At 43.2% G+C, this 26,673-nt stretch overlaps 1 protein-coding gene across 1 annotated transcript in view; it reads right to left on the bottom strand.

Annotated features, from left to right (window-relative positions):
- Positions 1-26,673, bottom strand: part of FGD2 (FYVE, RhoGEF and PH domain containing 2) — a 346,991-nt gene that overhangs the window by 135,260 nt on the left and 185,058 nt on the right. The window contains exon 9 of the mRNA XM_069238749.1: positions 14,487-14,579. Coding sequence (XP_069094850.1) covers positions 14,487-14,579 — 93 coding nt within the window. The remainder of the gene's footprint in view (positions 1-14,486; positions 14,580-26,673) is intronic.

The following is a 26,673-nucleotide window of genomic DNA, read 5'->3' as shown; positions in this document are numbered from 1 at the left end:
ATCAGGAAGAGATGGAACTACCTCAGGGGGAAAGTACATTCATGGTATCCAAGCACCAGCTGCATGTCCAGAAAACTGGCGGAGGGCCCCCACCTTCTCCCTTACAACTCACATCATGGTCTTGACCATCCTGCATCCAGAGGGCTTGACAGGAATACCTGGGGGAGTGAAGTTGCGTAAGTCACAACAATAAAAATGACACCGAATGGATTGCCATGCATGCTCACTGCTCACCTTTTGCCTCCAACATGTGAAGTAGACCCACCTCAGGCTCCTACATCTTTGTATAGTATGTGAGTACAGGGATTGACAGACAGCACTACAAATCCCAGCAGGCACTGTGCCAACATTACTAAAACCAGAACAGTGTAGCATACACAAAATTAACATTTGTTACAAACTTCACATTGGAGTGTACATTGGACGGCATCTGTATAGTTTATGTGTAAGACAGGCACTGACAGCAATGCTAAAGCCAGAAGGCCATGCTACTCTCACTCTACTCAGACACAACACTGTGCTCTGCCACTATGACCATTCTCCCTCTACTCAACCATTAAACTGTTCTCACCTGAGAGGATGACCCATGTATATTGCGTGTATATCTTGAAGTAACATGACTGTATATTCAAGGAGGGCCTGTCCCTATAACTCCAAGAACCAGGGCAGTTTCCATTTCACAATGTGCATCTGCTTGTGAACTTACAGATGAAGTTTACCCACCTGGGAGGGACCAAGATACAGATCATGGTATACTCTTTAATGTGGCTAACCACCTTGATCCATCTTGAGCAGCTATGCCAAGATGCTAAACATGCGGACAGGAAGGACAGCTCAAACTGTGTGCCAAAAAACATCAAAGACAGACCAAATGCACAAAAATGCATCATATGAATGGTATTGGCAGCAGACGTAGTCCCAAATCACTGACCACATGATAACAGCTATCACATATACAACAAGGTTCTAGATCTGGCTGTAGGAAGGTCAACTAGGTCTTAAGATGACCTAAACCACATTCTGCCCAGCCACTCTTTTTACAGTACTGCTGGCAAGATATAAGTCTATGTATCACCATCCCTACAAGTGCCAATAAACTCAGACATCCTGAAGCTAGTTGACTGAAATAATTGGTATGCTAGCCAAATATCTGGTCGACATTGTTGATAGCATGTGTGTCTGTCACATAAGTCAAATTGGCAAATCCAATGTGTAAATGGCTTTAGTCAAATGTCACTGTTAACAATTGGAGGTAGATGTCACAATACAATCCGTAACATTCTGTTTCTCACATCACAAGGTCTACCTGCCACTTGGAACACAGAGACTGCTCAAGAGACTGCCACTAGCCCCATGGATGAAGCCCTCCGTGAGGACAATACTCCTGGATGTGTGGACATTGAGGATGGTTCTGGCCCATATGGGCATACTGGTCAGATGACACCTGTCAGCCTCACCGTGGCCACATCGACTCCTCCCAGCTCAGTTGCGTCAACATCTCAGGCAACCATTCACTCCCAAACCAGTATCCCAATGACAGTGACAACAATCTTGTGCCCCCAGTCCAGGATCCTGAGTCACAGCAAGACACCTCTGACAATGATGGTCCTGGAACCAGTAGCAGGGGGCAAGCTGCGCCAAGGGCTCAGGCAATTGGGTGTAGGGTTCATGGGAGGGATGGCGTGGGCCATCAGCATGTGGCTGCTGGGGATGGTTCTGGCCAGGACACCATCACCCAAGTCTTGGGAGCATACCAACAATCCCAAGTTGTGATGGGCCAGGCACTTACTGAACTCAGGGAGATCAAGGAGCTACAGAGGTACTTCCATCGGGAAATTTGTGAACAGTGGGAGGCCCTAAATACCCACATGGCCTCCCTAAAATGGTTGTAGAGAGACATCAACACCACACTGAGCAGGGATCATCAACAACACCAGACCCCTTCCATTGGCCAGTCAATTCCAGTCCCTTCTACATCTGTGGCAGCCACTGAAAGAGAGGCCCTGCCAGGGGAAGGACCTGTCTCAGACACACCGACCTCTGTAGCTGAAGAACCCCCCACAAGCGGGACATCCACCCAAGCATCCAGGAGGTGTGGATGGCAAGACACAAACCACTGCCAGCAAGTGAGCCCTGCCTGATGAAACTCCTCTGTGTGCCACTAATTCACTCTGTTGACTGTTCTCCAACCACTTTCCATTTTCCATGGTAGTAGGTCACTGGACTGCAAATGTTGTGGCATCTACTCTAATGATTACATCCACCATGGCTGATTCCTTCCTTAATTTCCTGTGCACAGGTAAATAAACACACCTAACACTAAAACAATGCCTACTAGTATTTTTTCATCATTTTGAGATGTTGAATGTGAAATCCATGTGATGCAAATAATGAATACATATGATGGTAATGGATGGAGGGAAATGTCGCAGGTAGTGGCACGCAGAGGATTACTACCAACACAGTGACACAAGTGACTAGTCACCCCAATCATTTTATTGCACGGTACAGCACAGAGGCTGCCAAAATGTCTGGACTATCATAGCCAAGAATGGCAGAACTATGTTGAGTCAGGCTACATATCTCAAGGTACCGTCCCCCATACCACAGAAGAAAGGGCTATGTCAGACCTTATCCTGTAGAATAGGCTAACATATTTGTGGATGTTTTCCCCTATTTGAGCCTCATCACATAACAAAATCATATTTTCCAACTTGACATATGCCATGACACAGACGGTGGGTAATCATACAACAGTCCCAAATCATAGGTCCATCCTATTACAATGAACAAGCATCTGGTGGTATGATACCAACCTGTGTCAGAGTTGGTGCACAGGCACTGTGGTCTGCAATGAGTAAACACTTCAATAGCTACATACAGGTCATACAGGATCATTGTTGACATAATGTGAAGGGAGAATGCATGGATTGCACTGGGTGACAACATGTACCAAGGCCATATGATCACACACCTGAGACAATTGTATCAACACACCACATCAAACAAGTGCATTGTGCACTTCAGAATCCCCCCCACACACTGTTCCAGCTGCTTTTGGCAAAGGACTTACACACCCAAAATCTGTGACCAGCATTACCTGGATCAATCCATATCCACCCACTTCACATTTCAGGACAGCAATAGCTATATGCCAATGTCACAACTCTGAAATGCCCACATGAGGATGACATGGTGCACAGCCCTGGAAAAACACAATGCAAGGAGTTCAGGCAGGAAAAACTCAAACATATGATCATAACCTTACATCAGGGTTCAGTAGATCCAAACACATTTCGATGAGACTGACACAAACAAAGAAGATAATATGGTATTAGCTTTTTTTCTGTATTAATTTGCAGTCACACCTTGGCTGTTCACTGCATGGTGTGAGATCGCCTGTCCTTTGTGAAAAACATGCCCTACTCAACACATCCTGTCAATTACAGTTTCTCATACAATCACAGGAATCATATATTATGACACACTTACACTCAAGTAAAGTTTCGATTGATGAAATCTGCCCGCAAGTCTTCACCTTCCTCCTCATCACTGTCATCCTCACTTGGCATTTCAGGATTCTCACCCAGTGACACTGCTAGCTCCTCCTCATCTGGTATATATGGGATGTTCCTTCTCAGGGCAATGTTGTGGAGCATGCAGCAGGCCACAATGATCATACATACTGTTTTGGATGAGTAGAGGAGGGTTCCACCAGTCTTGTCTATTGTCCTCAAATCTGGCTTTCAGAAACCCAAAAGACCGCTCCACTACATGCCGTTTTCTTCCATGGGCATCTTTGAAGCGGACTTCCCCTGGCATAGTTTGGTTCATCACTGATGTCAACAACCATGGACGGTTTGGCTATGCACAGTCCCCTGAAATGGAATGGGACATATGTGCAACAATTAGTCTCTCTAATTGTTTCTTGTACATCACACATTTGATACAAACACACATGACATATGTGACTTACCAACCAGCCAGGTCCTCTCTGGGGACAGTCGTGGCATCTGCTGCGGAATTGCGCTGTTCCACATGATGAAGGCATCACGGACTGAACCCGGATAACGAGCAGAGACCTGTGAAATGTAGCAGTCTGCCAAATAAACAATTTGGACATTGATGTAATGGAAGTTCTTCCTGTTCCGATAGACTTGTTCATTGCCATGCGGTGGAACCAAGGCAACATGTGTACCATCAATGGCTCCCACTGCATGTGGGATGTCTGCATAATCATAGAAGTCAGCCTTCACATGGGCGAAATCCTCACTTTGAGGAAACCGGATATAGCTGTCCAGGTGTTTCAACATTGCTGAGAGTACATCCTTCAACAGAAGACTGAAAATAGGTTGGGACATTCCAGCAGATAGGAGCACTACATTTTGGAAGGATCATGTGCCCAGGAACTGCAACACTGCCATAACTTGCACAATGGGTGGTATGCAATTTTGATGAGAAATGGCAGGCAGTAGATATGGCTCCAACTGCTGACAGAGATCCACAATTGTTTGCTTATTCAGACTGTACATCTGGATGACATGTCTGTCTTCCATGGCCAGAAAGCCTGGCAGTGGACGGTAGACAGGAGGATGTCTGATCCATCCCCTCCCTGGGTACCTATGTAGGACAAGAAATGAGTAGAGCCATCATCCAATTCATATCTTGGAACATACATAATGCATGTTATTGACATATTGTGACAAGGCATGCCATGAGTCTATGACATGATGCTCAATACAAGTTACCACTGTCAATTACACAGAAGTAACATGTTTTCACATTGCTTCACCACAAATGTGTATACATCATCTATCTGGACAGCAACAATTTTTACAAGAAACATGCTACTCGAATGTGGCATAAGTTCCCTAATTTAAAATGACCGGTGGGAGGTGTCTGTGGCCAAAATCAACTTGCCGTATTTGCCAGGAAATGTACAAAAATGCTGTCAATGTAGAAGAACAAACATGACAGGACAAGACCAGCACTTATCAGTTGTTCAGACCATTTTTCAGAGTTGTGACTAATTTTTTATTAGCCCAATACAACAGAAAATGCTCTTAAAATGGCGAGTGCCTAACCTACTCCGCTGGACTCTAAGAACCGCCCACGTCTGTCGGAGGAAGTTGTCATGTCAGTAGGTGGTTGCTACTGCGTCGGACACAGCCATAGGCTAACGTTGTTGCCAGTGGCAGTCTTAGGCCAATGGCTGTGTCCGCCGGCGGTGACAGCCGTGTACGTGGCGGACGTGACTGCCATGTTCTAGATAAACTCTCACTTGACTCCTAACACTGTTGTCAGCAAGACCTCCATGACCTGAGCTGCTGTGTACCGCCCCTGAGGGCAATCATGCCACGTCCAGCAGGTGATAGGACCCCTGCCTTCTCCCCATAGGAGCTGCAAAAGCTGATAGAGGAGGCCCTACCCCTATATGAGCAGCTCTATGGTGTACCAGAGGAGCAGGTAGGGCCTCATGTCCACCCTTTTCCTTGTACTTCAACATATGGTCACTCCTGGCGGGCTAAATTGTACCCATGTGTGACAAATGTGTAGTAAAGGCCATGGAGCTGCAGTTGCTGTGGCTTAGGAAGCCACAGAGTTGTGTTGTGTCCCTTACTTTTGAAATCTCTGTCAAAATGCCAGGGTATATCCCACAAGATGTCAGTTGGCCAACCTAGTTAGTGGAGGGCCTGAGCATGGTGGTGGTTTGGTCTGCAGATTGGGAAATGTCTGTAGTCTTGTCCATGTACTTAGTGACTGGTATGTGACCCACTTGGACATTTTGGGCTAAACAGATTGTTCATTTCGATGTGTACTGACATGTATGTGACCATTTTGTAAGTGATCTGGGGACATCATTTCCTGTCTTATGTTTGTGCATCCATGCAGGTCAATGCCCAACAAAAGAAAGGGATTTGGAGAGCCATCCACAAGAAGGTGCGGACCCTGAGAATCCACAGCCGGCGGAGAGCCCACTGTCGCAAGGAGAGGGAGGACCTGAGATGCTGGGCCCAGAAGATCGGGGAGGCCCAGCTATGGCTGTTCTCCGAAAGTGGGTGAGGTGCCCGTCAGACCATGACCCACTATTTGGCCCCCATTCTGGCGGTGGCCTACCTGGAGCTGAATGGGTGTTTGAGGGCAGCACAGCAGCCACAAGCGGGTGAGTACACAGAGAATTCCTGCTTGTCAAATTGCCAGGTGATTTTGTGGGGTACTGACTGAAAGTTCCCCCTGACAATTAGGGATAAGCCATTTGCCACTCAGTACTTGGGAGATTGTTTGTATTGACATGTCATGTGTATCGAACTGGTGTACCTTGCTTTCTGAACCTGGGACCTCGTACAAACCTTAGGGGATTTCACAAACCACTTACTCTGCAGGGTCCAAAAATGGCTGTGTCCACTCCTCATTCATGTACTATTTGTTGTTGTAGTGGCTGTTATTTGTGAGCCAATATTCACTTCCCCTGAATGTCACAGACAAAAGGTAATTGTAATATGGATCTCTGTCCTCTGTCATGTGTCTGGGCATATGTATATGTAGACATTTGATCCCTAAAAGCAAGTTATCCTCAGTATATGATGGGTACTGGTGCCTCACTACAGTTTGTGCTGTGTTGGTGCCCATCATATATGTGACATGGCTTACCTGGATAATTGTAGTTGTAGCAAACCCCTTTCCCTTTGTAAGTGGGGAATTCCCATTAACATGAATCATGTCTTAATGTTGGTGCCTACGTTTATTGTGCCCACATGTCAGCATGTGTCTTTTTCTATTTAGAAAACATTCCTTATTTGAAATTTTAGGCATGTCCTACTCATGTTGATGGTATGATATCTGTATCCCCTCACATACATGTGTTAAGAAAACTGTAAGTGGAATGGTACATTTACAATGGTGGTACATTCCATGTTGTGTCACAGACATGAGTGTTATGGCATTGTGTATTGTCTGACAGATACGTTCATGCATCATAGTATATCATTTGGCATGTAGAACTGCTGTAGCAATGAGGGGTATGACAAGTGGACTAAGACTGCGGGACCAATCTATATTTATCTATGCCCTTGATGTGACATCATGTTGAAGAGTTTACTGCACATGTGTATTGAACGAGGATTGTTTCCTGACAGTTGTCATGCATCATGGAGTGTCTTGTTTTGATGTTGACATCACATGTGCTTGGGTTCATGCATTCATCCAAAGATAGCTAGGATATTTGGCATGTCGATGATGTGGGTAATGATGTTGCTTCTTATTAGACAACAGCTTGGAGTTCTTCTATTGTGGCTGTAAGTTCTGTGTCTCTACAACATTAAAGGAACAGATGTGTACTACAGACACACTCAGTTGTTGTCATTGTTATGGGTGTCATGGGTGTCAGACATTAGTGATGACTATTCGGGAGCTTACTGATTCTTTGTTGTGTGTATCCTTGAGACATTAGTCCCTGACCTATTGAACCTGACATCTATGGTGTTCCTTTCATTGACACATGTAAGGCCTCTCTGCGTGACACTGATAGTACCTCCTTGACTCTGTTGTGACAGGTGTCACTTGTAGATCTGTACATTGCTGACTTCTGTCCATTATGACATGGGTATTTCCACTTCAAATACTCTAGGATATTGCACTTTTGTATCAGAGTTATCTGGGTGTCATTGGTTTCATCCCGTACATCATGAAAATGTAAAATGGGTATGCACAGACTTGTGTGTAAAAATGGGTGTGTATTTTACAATAGGATACTTTTGTCAGCTACAAGTTAACTGGAGTCTGCTGTACGTGGCACAGCTTTGGGAATGGAGAGGTCATTTAGTTGTGGTATAGTTGAGGGTTTGCCAGACTTATTCCATGCAGTCGTAGTAGTCTGACATCCTGTATTTCTTGTGGGTAACTTTTGCAAGCATATGTCATGGCATATGTATGTGCCACTTAGGTGTACATTTTTGCTGAAGCCTACTTGACCTGAGGTATTTCTTGTCATTCGATGTTGTGGATGAAGTGTTTTCAGGTACATGTTGTTATTCTATTTCTCTTTATTTATGCAGCATCTGCACTGGCGAGCAAAGGAGACGGAGCACAGCTGAGTGGGGAAGCATCTGGCCACAGAACCTCGGGTCAAGATACCACCGACACTAAGGGGCCCAGTGCATTGGGGCAAAGGGAGTGCCATGGGGGAGACTGAACATTCTTCATCATTGGATTCCTCCTCCAGTGGCCACTCCCTAGTGGTGGCAGACCCATCAGGAACCCCCCCTCAGTACCGTCCTTGTCCACCATCCCTTTTTATCACCGCCCTCCCTGTTGCTCCCCACCCAGTTTTGCTCAGGAAGTAATCGGTTATACAAGGGCATACATACAGACGAAGATTGCATTGAATTAATGGTTGATACGGTGTATATGGGAGGCATTTGAAATAAAACAGAAATAGATTTAACTGCTTGGCAAGTAGGAATATGTAATAAGTGACAGGTTCAGAGGATATGATAGGGGACTCCCATCAGTCAGTCCTGAAGACCCATAGTGGAGCAGTGATTTGGCCCAGGATATAAATGGGTCGAAACGTCGGCGTATATGTTTCAGTTTGGATTGGTTTCTGCATAGGATATTAAAGAAGGACATAAAAAAGAGATTTATATTCTTTGATGATTTGGAATGGACTCAATGCAGTAAAAAAAGAATCAACCGACTGTTTTTATTTTTATATAGTCTTTGGATTTATTGGGATATTTATTATTCTTTTTTCTTTTATTATTTATCACAAGCACTTTTTCCCTACACTGGTTTGTCCTTCCGTTTTTTTTTTAATCATGAGATGGGTTGTTCCTATGGGATGTATACAGAAAGATGTATTTTAATATGTATATGCATGTATATGAATAAATAGACTGTTGTATTTTCACCTATGTTGCTTTATGATATGTGTAAATAATTTTTGGTTTCCCCTTAAGGGCAGTGTTGTCTTTAATATTCACTCCCTAGTGGTGGCAGACTCATCAGGGACCCCCCCCCCCAGTACCGTCCTTGTTCACCATCCATTTTTATCACTGCCCTCCCTGTTGCTCCCCACCCAGTTGGCTTAGGAGGGTGGGTATCTCCTTTGCTGCAGGCACCTCTGACCCAGCCCGTTAGCCCTGCTGCCTTCAGTGAGAAGGCTATTGACCTCCTGAGAAGTATCTCTGTAGGTCAGTCCACCATTCTGAATGCCATCTAGGGATTGGCTGGTCAACTCCAACAGACCAATGCATTCATGGAAGGCATTCATGGTTCCATGGCTGCCCTACAGAGATCTTTTTAGGCTCTGGCCTCCACACTGATGGCAGCCAGTCACCCCCCCACCTTTCGTTCCCCCTCCACCTCCCTCTTCGCAGTCTAAATCACCCCTTCCCCTACTTATCCAAAGCACACAAACAGATCCTCAGGCATCCACCTCAACAGACAAAGGTATTGCACACAAACACACGCATCACCAGACACATCACAGGCATGCACACAAACAACATCCACTGCAGACACAGCAACAGTCACTACTTTCCCTGACACCCCCACCACCTCCAGCATCACACACACAACATGATGCCTACCCACAGACACCACAACAACAGCCACAGGCACACCCACCACACCCATTCTACCCACTGACACCACCCCAGCAGACCCGCAGACATCCACCCCAAACACCACACTCGCAGACAGCACAGCTACTGACACACCTACATCCAGCACATCCACCATACCTGCAGTCACCACCCCAACAGACATCCACTGCATCTACCTGCACATCCACCCCCAAGCCCAAGACACATAAACACCCTCACTCACCCACCCAACAGACACCCACCACACACAAGCATATCTCCTATTATCATGCACCCAAGACATTCACAACTACAAACAGACAACCACCCCTCAACCTCCAAATCCTGACCCCTTTCTGATGACTGTCCCTGTGTGTCCAAAAAACGTTTCCTTTGTAAACTATGCCTTACCCCTGTTCTCCCCCCGTACCACACCCAAAAGGTCTGCATCATCCCCAAGGTCATCCTTCCACCTCCAAGGCCGCCCCTTCCCCAAAAAACTCAGAATAGTACAACCGCCAAATTCATAAAACGGCGGTCGGGTATGTCAGACTGTTGGTGGTCGGACCACCAAACTCGTAATGAGGCCATTAGTGGTGAGGTCCAAACTACTCATAAAATCCAGAAAACTTTCTGCCAACATCCACAGAGCGTTTGGGGTACGTGCCGACAACAGTGTGTCCTCAGCATATAAAAGTGCCGGAACCTGAATGTGAGCAATCCCAGGAACATCCACTGGGGCCTCAAGTAACACAGAGCACAGCTTATTTATATAAATAGAAAATAACAGCGGGCCATGATACACCTCTACCGGACCCCTCATTTCAAAGGAAATTCAGCAGTGATGTCCCCCTGAGCATTCAAGCTTACTCTAGCAGCAAGATCAACATGGAGAATATGCAAAAAAACTACAGATAAGTTCAACCCCATATTTAATAACATCATCCACAGTTTGGTTCCATTCACATGACCAAAAGCTGTTGAGAGGTCCATAAAGGCCAGGTACAATGAGCCGTTCCCGGCCAGCGTATATTTCTCAACCAACAGACTCAAGTTCAGGCATTGCTGCACTGTACCCAGCTGAGACTGAAACCCAAACTGAAACGGACAAAGGATGCTATTTTCTTCAGCCCAAGTTGTAAGACTATTAAAAGCCACCCTACCTATTATCTTTACAAAACACAGTCGTCATTTTTAAATATGGGAACAATAGTGGACAAGGCCCAAGAACAAGGGATCTTTTCATTCAGAGAGCTATTAAATACATTAGTGATCAGAGGACCCCACAAATCAACTTTACATTTTATCAGATCCATTGGGACCCCATCAGGACCTGGGGCATTCCCATCTGAGCATTGCTGTATTGCATCCTCCACTTTGTCTTCACCCTAAAGTTAGCATGGCAACTAAAATGAAAAAGCTCACTTCAAACTGTTGTGTAGCCATTTTAGCTATAGCTCCATGCACGTTATTTTAGCACACTAGGCCAAGCTGCTGTGTACTCTAACCTAGATATATCTTATTCGGCTTCATTTTATTATTGTTACAAGAGCCACTTTTATGGTCTTTGTTTTATTTGCTGTTTATCTAACTGTTTTTGCCTAGGCCAGCACTCTGTTCTCAAACAAGACATTGTTGCTCACTCAGTGCTTCTTCCAAGGCTACAGCACGGTACATTGCCGGTGAACTTGGTAGAAGTTTAGTCTCCAACATTTGTAGAAAACACACATCCTTACGTAGGGACATTTTCTGATTATTATAAAAACACTTCCCTGTCCCTTACACGTTAGAGGGAGATTCCAGCCAGAGAACCACGACTGTATGCTGATTGCTGAATGCTTCGCCACAGATGCTAACGCAGACTACAGGCCTTTGCTCAGGTATGGGGGATGATGTCTTCCCAGGGGAACATGAAGGGCAGAATTAGAGCTTAACACACTGTTCTCTATCATAGCCTAGGTAGGAGTTAGTCTACTGACTGTAGTGACAATATGGTAGCGTTATTCTTATGCTTCACTCTCCTTGTCACAATTTTAATACTGTCATGCTACTTCGTCCTGGTTATTGCAGCTCACGCTTTGCTATCTAAGATGCCGTTATTTTATTAAAATCATTGTTAAAACATATACTGCCTCTGTTTGTCATTTTATATATGAGACTAAGGTAACTGAGAGAAACGGATGAGACCTGAGTGACCACAGCTTCCCTGAGAAACCAATTATGTCATGTGCTCGGCTGGCCAGTCATCCCTGCCCTCGGGTAGAGATGAGGCAATGCTAGTTGGCCGGAGCAAAACCTGGATTGGAGCGACAGGCGTCGCCTGTAGTGGGTCAGACTTAGTCTCCCACGCCACGGGCAATTCTGCTGCTCGAAATCCAGTAGTCTCATTAGAATAATGAGAGCCCACGTAACAGAACCAGCTTTAGCACTAAACAGAAAGGAACTGCTTTTAGGTTGACGTGAACAATGTGCATAGGCTTTGTGAAGGGAGCTAATGGATAAAGTGGGGTGATCCATTTCTCCACTCAGTATGCTTTGGTGGGTGAAAGCAAAGTGTGGATGCCAATTTAACAGAGCAATGGATGCAGCCTGCTGACCCAAATGTCCTCTATGTATGTGTTTTAGGTGTGAATACTTTGGAAAAACAATATTCTAGAGCAGAGGTCTTCAAACTGGGGGGCGGGCCCCCCTAGGGGGGCCTCAAGTGATCCCAGGGGGGGCCCCAGACTCTGGACAAAATAAACATTATACAGATAACAGGCCTTTGTTTTAAGCAGAAGCATGTTATTGCAGTTTTAAAAAGGTAACAGTACTTAACTGCAATGTTTAAATAGGTTTAGGCATATTTAAACATTGCCATGTTTATAAAATAATTGTGAAAAATTCTGAGGGGGGGCCCAATGATTTTTATTTTTCAATTGGGGGGGCACGGCATTAAAAAGTTTGGAGACCTCTGTTCTAGAGTGACAGCTAAAACAGTCTCAAAAGGCCAGACCTAAACAAAATATCAAGAAATTGTCTTACATTTTTATTAGAATATTATACAAACATAATTACAAATGCAGTATTAAAGTCTCCAAGCATAGTACGTCTTAAAAACATGAAAATAATATTAGCACATTTTGTAGAATGATCCACAAACAGGAACTCCACAGTCCTTTTATTTTCAGAAAGGCCTTGTTTTCTCGGTTATGTAAAGTCATTCTTTTCTATAAAGCTTGATTTTATTGTGCTCCGAGAGATTGGCTTCACTGTTATAGAAAGCCGTAATTCCTGTCCTGTAAAGTCTTAGTTTCACTGTCCATTAAGGCATGAATTTCACTGTCCCATGAGGTAATTTTTCCACTGGCTCTAAAGCCTTGATATTTTCTCCGGATTTGTTAGTGACATACAGGTCGGTTTTTAAGGCCTCCTGGTACTAAGGACTCAGTCAATGTGTCAACTCGAATCAGAAAAACAGTTGTACTGCAACCATCCACAACCCACCGAGCCCTATTTGAGCAACATGTGTTTCAGCAACTATCAATCACGTAAGAGGTTACAAGGATAATCAGTGGAGCTCCGAAACCATCTCATCATCTCTCATAAATGAATATCACACTCAAGAACACTACAACACATAAGATACATTTTAAGGATTTATTTTAAATCAAAATCCTAGTCTAGTAAACACAATGGGCCCGATTCACAAAGGTAAACTTAGACCAAAAGTCTAAGTTTAGACCTAAAGTCTAACTTTACTCGTAGTAAAGTTACACTTTTGGTCTAAGTTTAGACTCTTGGTCTAAGGTTAGACTTTTGGTGTAAACTTAGACCAAAAGTCTAAACTTAGACCAAAAGTCTAACTTTACTCGAAGTAAACTTAGACTTTTTGTCTAAGTTTAGACTTTTGATCTAAACTTAGACTTTTGTTCTAAGTGTACCTTTTTGAATCGGGCCCAACATGATTACTACAGTCTTGTAAGGCATCATTTTGTGTAGATGCATGATTCCCTGTCCTGTGAGGCATTGTTTTCAGTGTCCTGTGATGCCTTGGTTTCACTCTTCAGAGAGACCTTCATCACGCTATCCTATGAGGTGTAGTTTTCACTCCTCTTGAGGTCTTGGTTCAACTGTATATGGGGTCTTGTTTTCACACGCTTATGAGACCTTGACTATACTATCCCATAAGTCTTTGATTTCACTATTCAGTAAGGCACTGTCTTATGGAGCATTATATTCACTGTGGGATTAAGCATTACTTCCTATACAGACTTGATTTTACTGCCCTACAATGACTTGGTTTAACTGTGCTAAGCTGCAATAATGTTACTGTCTTGGTATATCCCTTGTTTAGAACTGATATTTTCAATGTTTGAATGCTGAACCATGTGGAAAGGAATACAATAAGACAAATAAAGAACAGTATATTAACATGGGTCGACACACAAGGGTGACATGTTTATAGCTCTGGCAAGGCCCCTATAGCTGTTCAACCCCCTGAAGCAAATAAAGTACTTCATTGAGCAAAGACCGAAATTAAAACACTTTCAGTGAAATTTCCATGTAGGATCCAGATTACTGACAAATGTATGTAAGATATTATTGAATCTAGTGGGTGCAGTTGGTGGGCACTGGTACTTATATTTGGGCACCAGCACTTATTTCATCATCAGACTTTGACCAAGAGAGCGAGAAAGGAAGAGGGGGATAAAAATAGGTAAACAGTGACAAACACTCCCAGCAAGAGGCTCCTAAGACAACATTTGGGCTCATCACAAATAGATACATATTTTTCACAAATTAAGCACAAATAATTTGTATTTTTTACCACTTAGATCTTAGAATTTCCAACTCTTAGAGACACTCCTAAAAGTGCTCAAGTCCGGAGTAGGAGTTATAAAGACTTTCTTCAGTGCTCACCTTCATTCCGTTCACATCAATTTTCAATCGCACTTGGTATTCAGCGCCGACCTGGATCACCTTTGGCATACAGTACAGCAGCATGTTGTTAAACTGCAGGGAAAGTAGGGTCTGTTAGTGAGGACACTATGGCAAAGTGAAGGCATGCCTACATCTCAGTTACTAATGTTCTATTGCTCTTCTTACCTCAGGACCAAGAGAACACCATAAATCCTTCTTAAGATGGCTCATCAGAAGTCTCCAAACTATGAAGTAACACAATGCTAATGAGGCATTTTTATGAACCATTCACCTCAGCTAGCTATATCACATGACCATGAGACACTAGTGATCTCGTATTTGCTAAATCATACCATTGCAGGGCAGACTACACCAGGCTCACTAGAGCTTTCTGTAAGGCACTCTTACCAACCTGCAGAACCCAGTACCCCTGAGCTTAGAGGTACTCTATCATCCACAACTCTGCAGACTACACAGTGCTGAGAAGCAGGAGCGTAGCTTCAGGGTAAGTTATTGGGTCCCACCCCCCTAACAAATGTATTATCTAGTAAATAATTGGATACAGGTGCTTTCAGTCGAGTATGGTGAGGTGGCTGTCAGATTTCACCTAGGGTTTTTAAATGCACACACAGACACATACACTCTCTCTCTCTTGCCTCTCTGTTTTGAAGTTCTTAAAACTGGTGGTTATTTTACAGCAGATTGTCTTTTAAGTAACCCTTACAATCCACACTGGTATCCCTTCCCACTGCCCCTTAAGGTCCCTCATGCTCTGCTTCTCAAGTAATGTATGTTACCATGATATGCCAGTGTGATTGTTGAGAAATTTGAAGCTCACTTCCAATCCAATCTTCCTAACAAACCTACACCCCTGCTGAGAATCTGTTGGAGTGAAAAATATCACAGTGAGTCTTGTGGCAGGTGGTAATCCAGGGACTGGCAGGAAGTGAGAAATACAATTAATCTGAATCAACTTGTTATAAAAAAACAACATTCTAAACAAGCACTGGCAAAGCCAATATGGTGGCCTTATGTTTTCAGAGCCACATTGTTACACAGCAGAGTGTTACTTATGACAATGTGGAGGAGAATGCACTGTGAAGTGGAAAGAGTGGGCTAACAGGAACGTTTTAACCTGAGGCAGGAAACTCAGCTGATAACAGGTTGGCTGGATTGATTTCACATGGTCATGCAATGAAAGACTGAGATAAACGCAGGAGCCCAGGGGCTACTAGACGGAGGACATGGTGGGTGACAAAACCATTAGCTGAATACTATTCTACCACACTCTGATTGTGGGCTGGGTATGCTGCTGTTGATAAGGCTGGACTCTGTCTTGATTGCGCTGAGTTTCACATATAGAGTGAGTATTCAAGATTTGATAATGTATGAGCAGTGTCCAAAGTGGTGTATGTCAAATTGTATGGCATTTTACACAGATTTTCCAGGACATTAGTAAGCAGTCTGCTCAATGGAGTTCAGGTAAAAAGCTCAGTAGTCCAATATTATAATCAACTGCCACCAATTGTTTGTAGTGTAATGGCCTGATCATGAGTGTGGTATTCACCAATGTAGAAAGGAGTACCACTTTGAGCCATACTCTTATCACCCAACAGAGTCTGGCATTCTGTTGGTAAGCAACAAACAAAATCATGCGGAACACCTACCCAGAGACCTGTGAAGTGGGTTTTCTGCACAAGAAAATGCACCAGGTCTGCTAGAACAAAAGAATAAGTAGTAAGATGCCACACGGACACGGTACCAAAGTCATTTGACCAAACACTATTGCACTGAGAGATGCTATGATGCTAAGGGCCTGATTCAGAGTTTGGTGGAGGGGATTACTCGACCCTACATGACAGATACCCCGTCTGCCGTATTACGATCCCATGGAGATTGTTATGCAGCGGACAGGATATCTGGAGAAACCAGTCCGCCAAACTCTAAATCAAGCCCAAAGTCATCAACAGAGAGGGGCATGAAAAAGTACTATGTAGGGATTTGGACTGGATACTGAGAGTGAGACGAGGAATTGGAATTTTGAATACTGTGGATTGTGTTTTTTTCAACAAAAAAGTTATGTTGGTGGATTTTTGGATAGGATCATAGATGGAGGGAGTAGGTTAACCAAATGTCTGAGGGGGTTGAACTGGACCTTGCTTTCTCTATCTAGAACATAGATGGTCATGATATAATAATAACTTTTATCTCTGTGCAAGTAAATTTGGGAGCGGAGAGATATCTGAGAGGTGACTCTAATGCCATAAATTAATAACGTTCCTTATTGCACGCTTCTAGCAGTTTGGTTGTCAGCGGGCATCACGAGGACGAGGATGAGGACATCATTCAGAGAGTCTAGGTCAAGTGATGGGTTTGTTGTGGAGAATGTGTATGACCTGATGGAGGATGTCTATCTTGCAATTGATGTGGATGATTTGGCCCCCTATCTGTGAAGGGATTTTAAAGGAGAGATTCAGGTTGAGGGGAGATGCCTGGTCCATTCTAACGGAGAGTGGGTGTTGTTGGTATGCAGTTTCGTGGGGGATGAGAAGAACTTCAGCAGGCATCTTTCTTAGCTTTGGTGCCAAGGACAGTCAGGGAATTAAAAGGCATCAAGTTATGTGTTTTGGAGAGGTGGAGAAACCATCACTGTTATAGCTGCAAGGGCGTAGATGATGTGAAATGAGACGGGGTGAGTAAAAATGAGAAGATGACAGTCTTTAATTTAATTATTAAATACATATATGACCAGCATTAGATCACACCTAGTTTATCAAAAGACTTGGGCCCTCATTCTGACCTTGGCGGGCGGCGGAGGCCGCCCGCCAAAGTCCCGCCGTCAGGTTACCGTTCCGCGGTCGAAAGACCGCGGCGGTAATTCTGACTTTCCCGCTGGGCTGGCGGGCGGTCTCCTTCAGACCGCCAGCCAGCCCAGCGGGAAAGAGGCTTCCACGATGAAGCCGGCTCGGAATCGAGCCGGCGGAGTGGAAGCTGTGCGACGGGTGCAGTTGCACCCGTCGCGTATTTCACTGTCTGCGCAGCAGACAGTGAAATACATTTAGGGGCCCTCTTACGGGGGCCCCTGCAATGCCCATGCCAGTGGCATGGGCACTGCAGGGGCCCCCAGGGGCCCCGCGACCCCCCCTACCGCCATCCGGATCTCGGCGGTCCGACCGCCGGGATCTGGATGGCGGTAGGGGGGGTCAGAATCCCCGCGGCGGTGCAGCAAGCTGCGCCGCCGCGGAGGATTCAATGGGGCCGCGGTACACTGGCGGGACCCCGCCAGTGGTGCCGGTCCGACCGCGGCTTTACCGCCGCGGTCGGAATCCCCATTGAAGCACCGCCGGCTTGTCGGCGGTGCTCCCGCGGTCCTCCGCCCTGGCGGTCAAAGACCGCCAGGGTCAGAATGAGGGCCTTGATCACTTGACAACATATTTAATTATCTAATGCTGAAAACTGAAACTACTTAAGAACGGCTTTTTCTCACCTCTCTAAAGGAATCCCTTCTATTTCTAGTGCCAGCATGTGTCCTCCATGCACAGATACCCATCTTAAAAATAAGGTACACCTTCCACCCGAGGAGGTAAATATAAAACACACTTATACAAATAAGCTGTACCTTATTCATCAGAGACCAGGCTACACTGACCTGCTTGTGTCTGAACTGTGTGATCAGCAAACACAAACCACTGAGGCACCTCAGACCTTATCACTAAACACAAGTTAGATTTCAAAACTTGGATCTCATTTGACATATTTACTCACAGACTCTCTAGTACTACCCTATTATACCATCATCTTAGAAGACAAACAGATCAAGGAAGGCAGTAGTGTAGCCATCATTCACAGATCGCCAATTAGCTATGCTTGAGTCCTCACGCCAATATTCTTCTCTTTCGACTCCCTCAAGATATTCATATGCTCTTATCCAACATACACTCATTATGTACTTATCATACACGTGTAATCCCTGTATGAACGGCAGTCTCTAATTTCTTTATGATCTGGTGACTTGTGACATACCCGGTTGCTGATTATAAAGAAAAGACGTCAGAATTTGACTATTATAAGTTATTACAGTTGAGTTCTCACGTCACAGTGCCTGCTGCAAGAGCTGCCAGCCAAGGTGAAAGGCGGGTCAGGTTAGGTCACGGTGCATAGTTGAAGCAGCTGTTTTAAGCAACTAAAACATAAATTGTCGTTTCTTTCTTCTGCTCTATTTTAATAACTTACAATGACAAGCAGAGAAAATATGTGTAAAAAAGACCTCACACGATGTAGTGTAGCTAACACGTTTATTTCACACAGGAGACCGCAGCTCCAACACACCGTGCCTCCTCCAATCAAAACCTCCAACCACCCGTTACTCACCCCTACATTTTAATCACGAATCCCCCGACATCACTGGTACGAGAGCACAAAAAAAGACTAACACATTACATTATCCTTCCCCCTCATAAACGTGACTACACATATGTTAAAACTTACTATCCTATTATACATCTATGAATACATTTTGTACCTTAAATACAAAAAAACAACCCTGGGTAATTAATAAAAAAAAAAAACTATAAACAATGTAGGAGACACAAAAGAAATCAGCATCTCAAATCAGAATACAGTTTTTAATATTAACATAAATTCATTTCAAAAAGCAATTTTCATATTGGAAACATTTCAAAAGAGATAGGTAATTCAAACACTATTTACAATTGCTATCCTTGAAATAAGAAAAGTTAAGAACAAGGACCCTTTCAGGTTACCAATATATCAAGGGTTTTATCCTTTGTCTACTGCTTCTACAGAGAAACAAACTTTGATTGACCTTGTTTTCATTGTCAGGGTTAATTACAATTTTATCACCAACCCTATAATCTTGGTGATTTGGACAATTTATTATGACATCAGTTTTTATACATTCTTTCTTGACCTTGACCACCCTATCAACATTCCACCAAATATGCATATTAGCCCAGACTGCAACTCCACATATTTTAGCAATAGTCATTGGCTCTGAAAATCTCTTCTCTCCTTTCCTTTTATGGACAGGTACCTTGATTTTAATTTTATCACCAACTTCCAACTGGTGAGGACAAACTTTTTTTGTTTTGTCCAAATTATTTTTGGCTGTTCTGCACTTCTTGAACATTTTTCCTTATGATACCATCCACCTTTTCCCACTAAATATGTTTTACCCATTTGGACATCCATCCCGGGCATTTTTGGATGATGCTTTCCTTCCACACAACAATTCGAAAGGAGAAAATCTTGTGGATGAGTAGGGGGTTGTGCGATAAAACCACAACATAGATCGTACTGCATTGTGAACATTTTAATTTTTTGAAAAGGCACATTGTATACTGTTGCACAATACTCGATTCATGCGTTCCACAAGACCATTTGTTTGTGGATGAAAGAGTGAACTTTTGATGTGCTTGACATCTCCTTGCGGTAGAAAATGTTCAAGTTAAGCACTTACGAATTGCATTCCGTTGTCTGATACAATAAATGACTAAAAACCTTCATGTAGAAACACATCTCTCAAAAACTCAATCACACTCTTTGATGAGGGATCAGTTATGAATCTGGCTTCTGGCCATTTGGAATAGTAATCAATTAAAACTACAGCAAACTTCAAAGAGTTAGGTAACATATTAAATGGGCCTATTAGATAAATCCACACTTTTTCCCATGATTTTGTGGGCAAGTCAATAGGCTGTAAAGGTGGAGTCCTTACCTTGAGTCCCTTTTCACACCTGTTGCATATTACACATTCACTCACAAATTCATCAACATACTGATTCATTGCAGGCCACCAAAGTGTTTCACGTAATCTATGTTTTGTAAACGTTTTACCTAGGTGACCTTCATGCGCACCAGCAATAATCTTGTGTCCGATATTTTCTGGGGTACAAACCTATCAGCTCTTATCAGCATGTCAAACTCAACTGACAATTAATCTAAGACCTTTACAAATGTCTGAAACTGAATTGGCACATTCCTTTCTTTTGGCCAACCACACCTTATGAACTTCTTGACTTGTGTCAAAACTGCATCCTTAGATACCTCTTCCTTCCATTCTTTTTCACTCACAGCACTTATACCCTCTAAATCCATAGCTGCAATAAAACAATTGTCAACATTGTTTTCATCTTCTTCATCATCAATACCACGCTCTTCATTAACTTGAAATCTTGATAACAAATCTGCTCTAACATTTTTGTTGCCAGGGATGTACTGAACTTCAAAATTATACTGTAGTAACTTAGTAGACAGGCTTGCAATACGCGGTATGTGATCTTTGATCCTGTTTCCTGTCAAATTGGAAACCAGAGGGCTATGGTGTGTGGCAAAATGAATTAATCTCCCCAAACATATGGATGGAATTTCCTAATGGCGCACCAACATGCCAAGAGTTATTTTTCAACAACTGAAAAATTTACTTCTGAGCCTCTCAGCACTCTTGACGCATAACCCAAGGTATTTTCAACACCTTCCTTCACCTGGGTCAAAACAGCGCAACACCAAAGCTACTGGCATCTACTGTGATAACACATTGAACTTTTGAATCAAACAGTTTTAAAATCTTCATCCCCACTAGTTGAGAATCGTTCCACTCGAATGCTTCCTGACATTCTCAATTCCAATCAAACACAACATTTTTCCTCAACAAGTTGGTTAATGATTTAGTTCTCGAGGCATACTCATGCGTGAACCGTGAGTAGAACTCACACAATCCTATAAAGGACTTCAAACCTGCCTTGTCAGTCGGTGGTGATGCATCTATGATGGCTTTAACCAAACCTAGTTTAGGCTATACCCCCGTTCTGACACCACATGACCCAAGTATTCAACCTTGTTTTTTAACAATTGACACTTTTCACTTTTTAAGATAAACCCTCTCTCCTGCATAATCTTCAGCACTTTTCTTAAAACGAGATCATGTTCCACTCTCGATGCTGCATGAATCAGAACATCATCCTGAAAAACAGCTACACCATTAAAACCCTTTAACATCTGTAACATTAGGCTTTGGAAAACAGCCGCAGCCGACGCCAACCCAAATGACATTCTGCAATATAGGGCCAGATGTAACAAACGTTTTGCATGGCGCAAACAGCGAAATTAGCTGTTTGCGCCATGCAAAACACGCACCGCGATGCTCATTACCATTTTGCGAGTTGGTAACTTGGTTACCGACTCGCAAAATGGGAATGCGACTCGCAAATAGGAAGGGGTGTTCCCCATCCTATTTGCGATTCGCATCGCGATGCAGAATTGCTTTGTGACCGCAAACGCGGTCACAGAGCAATTTGCAGTTAGCACCCATGTGAAGTGGGTGCTAACCCATTCGCAAAAGGGAAGGGGTCCCAACTTTGTGAATGGCTCTGAAAATATTTTTTCAGAGCAGGCAGTGGTCCTATGGGCCACTGCCAACTCTGAAAAAATTAAACCAAATGGTTTCATTTTCTCGAGTGTATTGCAACTCGTTTTCCTTTAAGAAAAACGGGCTGCAATACAAAAAAAAAAAATGCTTTATTAAAAAAGCAGTCACAGACATGGTGATCTGCTGTCTCCAGCAGGCCACCATCCCTGTGAGTGCAGGGAATCGCAAGGGGGTCGCAAATTACGACCCACCTCATTAATATTAATGAGGTGGGTCTTTGCAACCCCCTTGCGATTCGCAGATGGTGTCAGGGACACCATCCTGCATATGGGTTTGCGACTCACAAATTGCGAGTCGCAAACCCATTTCTTCCTACATCTGTCCCATAGAAACATACCTATGGGTGAAACAAAAGCAGTAAGATTACTTGATATGGGATCAAGAGCGACCTGATGGTATGCTGCAGCTAAATACAATTTAGAAAAAAATTTAGATTCTCCAATCATGCCAACACTTCCGTTGATTTGGGTAGGGGATGAGAATCCACCTATATGTGTTTGTTCAAACTGCGAAGGTCAACACAAACTCTCAAGTCACCATTTTTTTCCTGGCAACCACCAAAGAAGACAACCATAAAGAGGATTCAATCGGTTTGATAACACCTTTCTTGCTCAGTTCCTTTAATTCTTTCTCTAGCCTATCTCTCATGCTGAATGGTACACTCCAGGTACTTGCCAGGAAATACACCCTCCTTTACCTTTATTAAATGGTTGAAGTCTTTAATAGTCAACAATGTTTCCGAAAACACTAATGGAAACTCTTCTTTTAACCTGTCAACATAATCATCTGATTCCACGACACACAATTGCTCCTTGGTGCCTGGTTCTAAAACCATTTGAAAAATGCCCAAATGAAACCAACCCAATATGTTTAACCCCTTTATTGCAATGCATATTTTCCCAAAGATTATTCTACTTTTGAACATTAGTATGTCCTCAAAGTAACCCGCCAACTCAATCTTCCTGCCTTCATGACACAGGTGCTCCGTCTGGTGCATCAAGAAGTCTGTCTCCCCAAACCTCCTTAAATAACTCTTGGGTTATCATCATAATTCTTACTCCTGAATCAACTAACAACTTAATAACCTTGTTGCCCACACCGATTTCCACATAAGGATCTATGCACTTAGCTGGATCTCCACTGGCTATTTTATCATCAGTAACAATCACGACCATGTCTCTCAATTCATCTTGAATTTTATTAACTTCATCCGCATCTACCTCTGTAACATTAGCTACACCAGCTCTATTTGTGTACCTGCTTAAATTCTGATACGTGTTATTGGTGCTTGTGCCACTTTGGCAAACTCTAGCAAAATTACCTATTTTATTACATTTTCTGCACATTACATTCCACGCAGGACACACCTTATTCCCTTTGAGATGGTTTGTTTTACCACACCTAAAGCATATATTGTTTTGCTTGAAAAATGGCTTACTAAAACTTATAGTCAATTTCAGAGTCTTTTCTCCCCAAAATTTCACTCTTCCTATGGCTTAAGTTGCTTTGTTTTGATTTCTCAATACTTTTTGCTACCCTCAATGTTTCCTCGAGAGATGGATAACCCATTGAGAGTAACTTTTGTTGAATAGTTTTATCCGTGCACTTTGAGATAAATTGATCTCTTACTAATTGATCACTAAATGTCTTGAATTGACAATCAGTGCTGATATATACGTACCGACATCTTCTCCCGTATTTTGCTCTCTTTTAAAGAACTTATGCCTAATTACCATCAGGCTAGATTGAATGTCAAACCTCAGTTCAAGTTTTTTAACCATTTCTATGTACTCATCGATTTCTTCTCCGTCATTGACTCCCAAAGGTGGAAGGTGTTTGTTTACCAACTTTCTTTTAAAACCCAATGAGTGTAAAAGTAAAAATGCCTTCCTTTCAGGGCAGAAACGAGATGCGCCTATTGCTCCTAAGTACATTTCGAAAGCATCATACCAATTTTTCCAAACAATAGAAGGATTTCCTGGTGTTTCTAAAACTGGTGGTGGTGGGTTTACTGATTGCATGGTGCTTTAATAAGTTAGAGTAATACCTGAAGCATGGTGATATTATTAGGAGTATCCATAAAAATACTAACTGAAGATAATAATTTGTTTTAACTTTGTAATTATTTTTTTTTTTTTATATGTAAGTCTTTCTACGGCATGGAAATGCAAAAAATAATAACCAAAAATAAAGAGTTCTGCTGTATGCGTCTTTGTTTCACCTTTTAAAGTGGTGCGTGCATCACCGAGAACATTACTATGTTAATAATTACGTTAATAAAATTCATGACATGCTAACAAAGGTTTGTGTCACCATTCGCTTTAAATCCCTAACACAGTTTGACTGAGTCTCGGCTTGCATGTCTCCGTGTTTTTAACATGGGTTGAGCATCACCAAGAACATCGATGAATAAGTTAAAGCACGCAAACGGAGGTGTGTACTCACCGTGCCCATGAAGTGGGTTACGTCGTCAATACTTTGTTGGCAGCCAAATAAATGCTTCCGTAACTTCTTCACGAAAGCATAGCACTACGGAAGTCAGGAGGTGAGGTAAGCTTTCTAGCATTCCTTTTTTTTTTTTTAAATGACTAACGCATGAGCGGCAGTTCCTTTACTTTTCTTGTCATGGTCAACTCAGCTACTGAGACTAATTATATCGGCACCTGAAACTGGATAGGTTTTATAATTGGGAAGCACTGACGGTACTGTCGTTGAAGCTTAGATCACCCATATCGATGAACTGTCTGCCGAAACGAGGTAAGACACAGCCGATGTTCATGGGTTAGTGCGAGCGGTCTCCTAGCTCATCGCCACATTTCCTGTAGTGAAGACATCACACGATGTAGTGTAGATAAAACGTTTATTTGACATAGGAGACCGCAGTTCTAACACACCGTGCCTCCTCCGTTCAAAACCTCCAACCGCCTGTTGCTCACCCCTACATTCCAATCCCAAATCCTCAGACATTGTTGGCATGAGAGCACAAGAAAAGACTAACATATAACAATATTTTTATTTTTCCGCGCCTTAGATAGAGAAAAGCTAGAATCTTTCTGCCTGTTTCTACACAGTCTGAGCTACTGCTGCTATTTTTTTTAAAACTGACCTGTATTGAACTGTTTCTAATATCTGTTTGCCACAAATATCTAGCAGGTTTTTGATGTGTCTCTTTTTGCAGTTTAGGTTTTATTTTTATTCTTCATGTTTGCAACCATGCTCTCTTTCATATGAAAAAGCTATGCACCAAGGTTTTAAGTGGTTTATGGGAACGGTGATGGTGTGACCATGTATTATATGGGATAAAGTACACCCCTGGCACAATAAGGATATTGTAAGTCACCTTAAAGTTCCAAAAACGTATTTCCAAATACTCTATATGGCTATTGAAGTCCTATGTGACTTGCAATATCCTTATAATGTACGACAGGGGATACTTTATCCCTTACATAATAGGCTGGCCATCTAAATCAAAAGCCCAATTCGAACCAGAGTCACCAAATATTTATTGACAAACCTCATGCTGTGCGGGAACAACACTTTGCTATGAGATTTCACATTCGATTGGTGTAACCACAACTGCAGAAACTTTAAAGCCTTAGGAAATGCCCTTCAAGTTAATGATCTTCTACCACACTTCTTACGGTCAATACATCTGAAAGGATGCAAAAGTGATATAATTTCCAGCCTAACTCTTATTAAATGCTCACTATGCCCTAGGATTGGACTGGTTAGACGATGACCCAATAATGCTTCAATATGTATCTGTAGGAAGTTGGCTCTGTATGCACTATTTCAAAGTAAGAAATAGCATGCACAGAGTCCAAGGGTTCCCCTTAGAAGTAAGATAGTGGCGAAAATAGATAATTCTAATGCTCTATTTTGTGGTAGTGTGGTCGAGCAGTAGGCTTATCAGAGGGTAGTGTTAAGCATTTGTTGTACACACACTGGCAATAAATGAGGAACACACACTCAAAGACAATTCCAGGCCAATAGGTTTTTATATAGAAAAATATATTTTCTTATTTTAAGAACCACAGGTTCAAGATTTACAAACACTACTTTAAATGAAAGGTATTTCACTTAGGAACTTTGAATTAGCAAAATAGCATATACAGTTTTCACACAAATGGCAATAAGCTATTTTAAAACTGGACACTGCAATTTTCAACAGTTCCTGGGGGAGGTAAGTGTTTGATAGTTTTGCAGGTAAGTAAACCACCTAAAGGGTTCAAAGTTGGGTCCAAGGTAGCCCACCGTTGGGGGTTCAGGGCAACCCCAAAGTCACCACACCAGCAGCTCAGGGCCGGTCAGGTGCAGAGGTCAAAGTTGTGCCCAAAATGCATAGGCTTCAATGGAGAAGGGGGTGCCCCGGTTCCAGTCTGCCAGCAGGTAAGTACCCGCGTCTTGGGAGGGCAGACCAGGTGGGGTTTTGTAGGGCACCGGGGGGGACCTGGGGGTCTCTTCAGTGATGCAGGCAGGCAAGGGGGGGCTCCTCGGGGTAGCCACCACCTGAGCAAGGGAGAGGGCCACCTGTGGGTCGCTCCTGCACTGGAGCTCGGATCCTTCAGGTCCTGGGGGCTGCGGGTGCAGTGTCCTTACCAGGCGTCGGGTTCTTAGAAGCAGGCAGTCGCGGTCAGGGGGAGCCTCTGGATTCCCTCTGCAGGCGTCACTGTGGGGGCTCAGGGGGGTCAACTCTGGCTACTCACAGGCTCGCAGTCACCGGGGAGTCCTCCCTGTAGT

The sequence above is a fragment of the Pleurodeles waltl genome, chromosome 6 (genome assembly GCF_031143425.1).
Source record: "Pleurodeles waltl isolate 20211129_DDA chromosome 6, aPleWal1.hap1.20221129, whole genome shotgun sequence".
In the NCBI taxonomy this organism is placed as follows: Eukaryota; Metazoa; Chordata; class Amphibia; order Caudata; family Salamandridae; genus Pleurodeles; species Pleurodeles waltl.
Note: the sequence above shows the minus strand (reverse complement) of the source record. Positions and strands in the feature narration are given on the sequence as shown.